This window comes from Myotis davidii, unplaced genomic scaffold (genome assembly GCF_000327345.1).
Source record: "Myotis davidii unplaced genomic scaffold, ASM32734v1 scaffold168, whole genome shotgun sequence".
NCBI lineage: Eukaryota > Metazoa > Chordata > Mammalia > Chiroptera > Vespertilionidae > Myotis > Myotis davidii.
The window spans coordinates 15,343-17,670 of record NW_006383016.1 but is presented as its reverse complement, the minus strand read 5'-3'; the positions used below and the strand labels follow the sequence as shown (position 1 = coordinate 17,670).

The window sequence follows — 2,328 nt, the reverse complement described above, 5'->3', positions numbered from 1 at the left end:
ATATATATAAACAAAGTATTAAAGCATTCCTAGTATGTTAGAAGTTTTCACAAATTATTCTCCCTTTTTACTGATTCAACTGCCGCTGTAAAGAATTAATTAGTTTTTTAAACATGGCTCTAAAAGGACTACTTCCGAAATCAATAAATATGTGTGACAATTTAAAAAGTCTTCATGCTTTTTCACCATATGAAACTACGAAGATTTATATAAGCAAACAGAATGAAAATAAGGACTTCCATCTTTTACAGAAGGGTTTACACATGTCACCCCCAAATCTCAATCAGAAAGTGTGACCTTCTAGGCTTTTCTTTTTAGGAAATGCACAATATACCTTTTCTATTAACTCTAAAGTGTAAAGAATATGTCTGTAGTATATGGTTTTGAAAAACCAACACATAAAGATACACATCCTTGCATATGATCCACTTTCAGAATTTGTAATTATTTAACTTATAATTAGAAGCCACCTACTTATCCAGAGAACTTAAATTGCTTTTGTTCATTTTCCATACTACTCCCCACACTTCATCGCCAGGACTTTGAAAAATGGTGGCTATACCTCCATGCCAAGTTTCACTTGTTTTGCCTTGGAAATTGCCAAAGTCAAGCTTAAAATCCTACAAAGAAAACCAAAGTGACATGATCAATATTCTCTTGAACCAAAATTTCCTCAAAAAAGAAAAAAAAGATTTACCTTGAACTTTATGCAATTAAAATATAAACTTTGAGTTCCTTCTATGTGTAAGAAGCTGTGGAAAATAGAAAGATAAACAAAAATCCAGATCTCAAGGACTGTATGTATTTTTCATATTCTTCTTTAAAAATGAAATGTATACTGAATAGGTACAGTATCTTACCAAAAACAAAAGGTTTAAGAGGGAAGAAAAATCCCATAATCCCAATGCCTTAACAACTATTTTCATTTTTGAAAATTACTTCCCAGCCTACTTACAGATAGATTTTTAACTTAGAAGCAATCACAGTGTACATAATTATTGAAACTGGGTGAAAGCTACATAGGGGTTATAATATTATCTCTACTTTTATGGATGTAAGGAGCATTGACTAGTATATATCACTATGTTTGCCCTAAGGGAGCTGGCATTTGAGGGTAATTTGTGTACATATGAACACTAATCTAATATTCATAAACTGTACTAATATATCTATAATTATCATAAAAGCAACTAACACACTGGAAAATTACTGGGTTCTATATACGTACTGTGCTATGAGCTTTATATGGACTCTCATTTGTATCTTGCCTAATAACCTTATTATACCCATTTCACAGCAAGAAAAACTGTGGCTTACAAAGATTAAGCAACTGGCCTAAGGTCTCATGACTAATAAGTAATGGAGCCAGGTTTCCAGTTTCGCTTCTTCCCTCACAGAGGAGGCACAGTCCTGGGGAAGATGAAAAATCCTTACTTGGCTGTTTGATCTAGGAAGATTGCTTTCTATCTTTCCAGATTAGTTCCCTTAATGATAAAGTGAAAAAGGATGGGCTCAATAATAAGGCTAAGGTTTATATTTTATCCTTTATTTTCTTAAAAACCTTCTCAGACATTTTAGGAAAAAGGTTTTTTCAGTGACCAGTACCTTCAACTGGTATCCTGGATATTCTAGGACCAAGTGTCCCCTCAGAGGATGTGATAAAAATTACCACCACACTAGGAACTGGTTGTCTATTGCTAAATGCAAGAGACAATTTTCATGCTTCATCTTGTTCCAGTTCTCAGCTGCTGCTGACACAGTTAACCAACCCTGTCTTGATCTGCTTCCTTCCTGACTTTCAGGTTGTTCCTTGATCTCAATTACCTTTGCCAACTCCTCCTCGACTACCTGGTCTTTAAACGTTGGGGTGCCTACGGGTTCAGTTTAGGCCCTTTTCTCTGTTCATTTGGTAGTTTGCTCAAGACAATCTCAACCCTCCAATAACTTCAAATATCATCTAATATTCCAATCATCTTTTAATCCAACCCAAATCTCTCTCTGGGTTTCAAAAGTGCTTAAAGCAAGCCTAGTACATTCCGAGTACCGTATTTGCCGGCGTATAAGACGACTGGGCGTATAAGACGACCCCCTAACATTTCCACTCAAAATACAGAGTTTGTTATATACTCGCCGTATAAGACTACCCCCTCTTCCGCACACCTTCCACACACCAAATAAAGGTAAAACAATATCAGATTTGATTTTAACATTTTAATTTATATTCAAATGCTTATGACATGCAGGAAAACTGTCACAAGGCTGTATGTAATCAAACATATACATAAAACAGTGCAAGTTTATTACCGGTAAACATACAGGTAATTCCAG

General features: G+C 35.0%; 1 protein-coding gene across 2 annotated transcripts in view; it reads right to left on the bottom strand.

Moving 5' to 3' along the window:
- Positions 1-2,328, bottom strand: part of GGCT (gamma-glutamylcyclotransferase) — an 8,869-nt gene that overhangs the window by 2,886 nt on the left and 3,655 nt on the right. For both annotated transcript variants that reach the window (XM_006778965.2, XM_006778966.2), the window contains exon 2: positions 475-620. In XM_006778965.2, the coding sequence (XP_006779028.1) occupies positions 475-620 (146 nt within the window). The remainder of the gene's footprint in view (positions 1-474; positions 621-2,328) is intronic.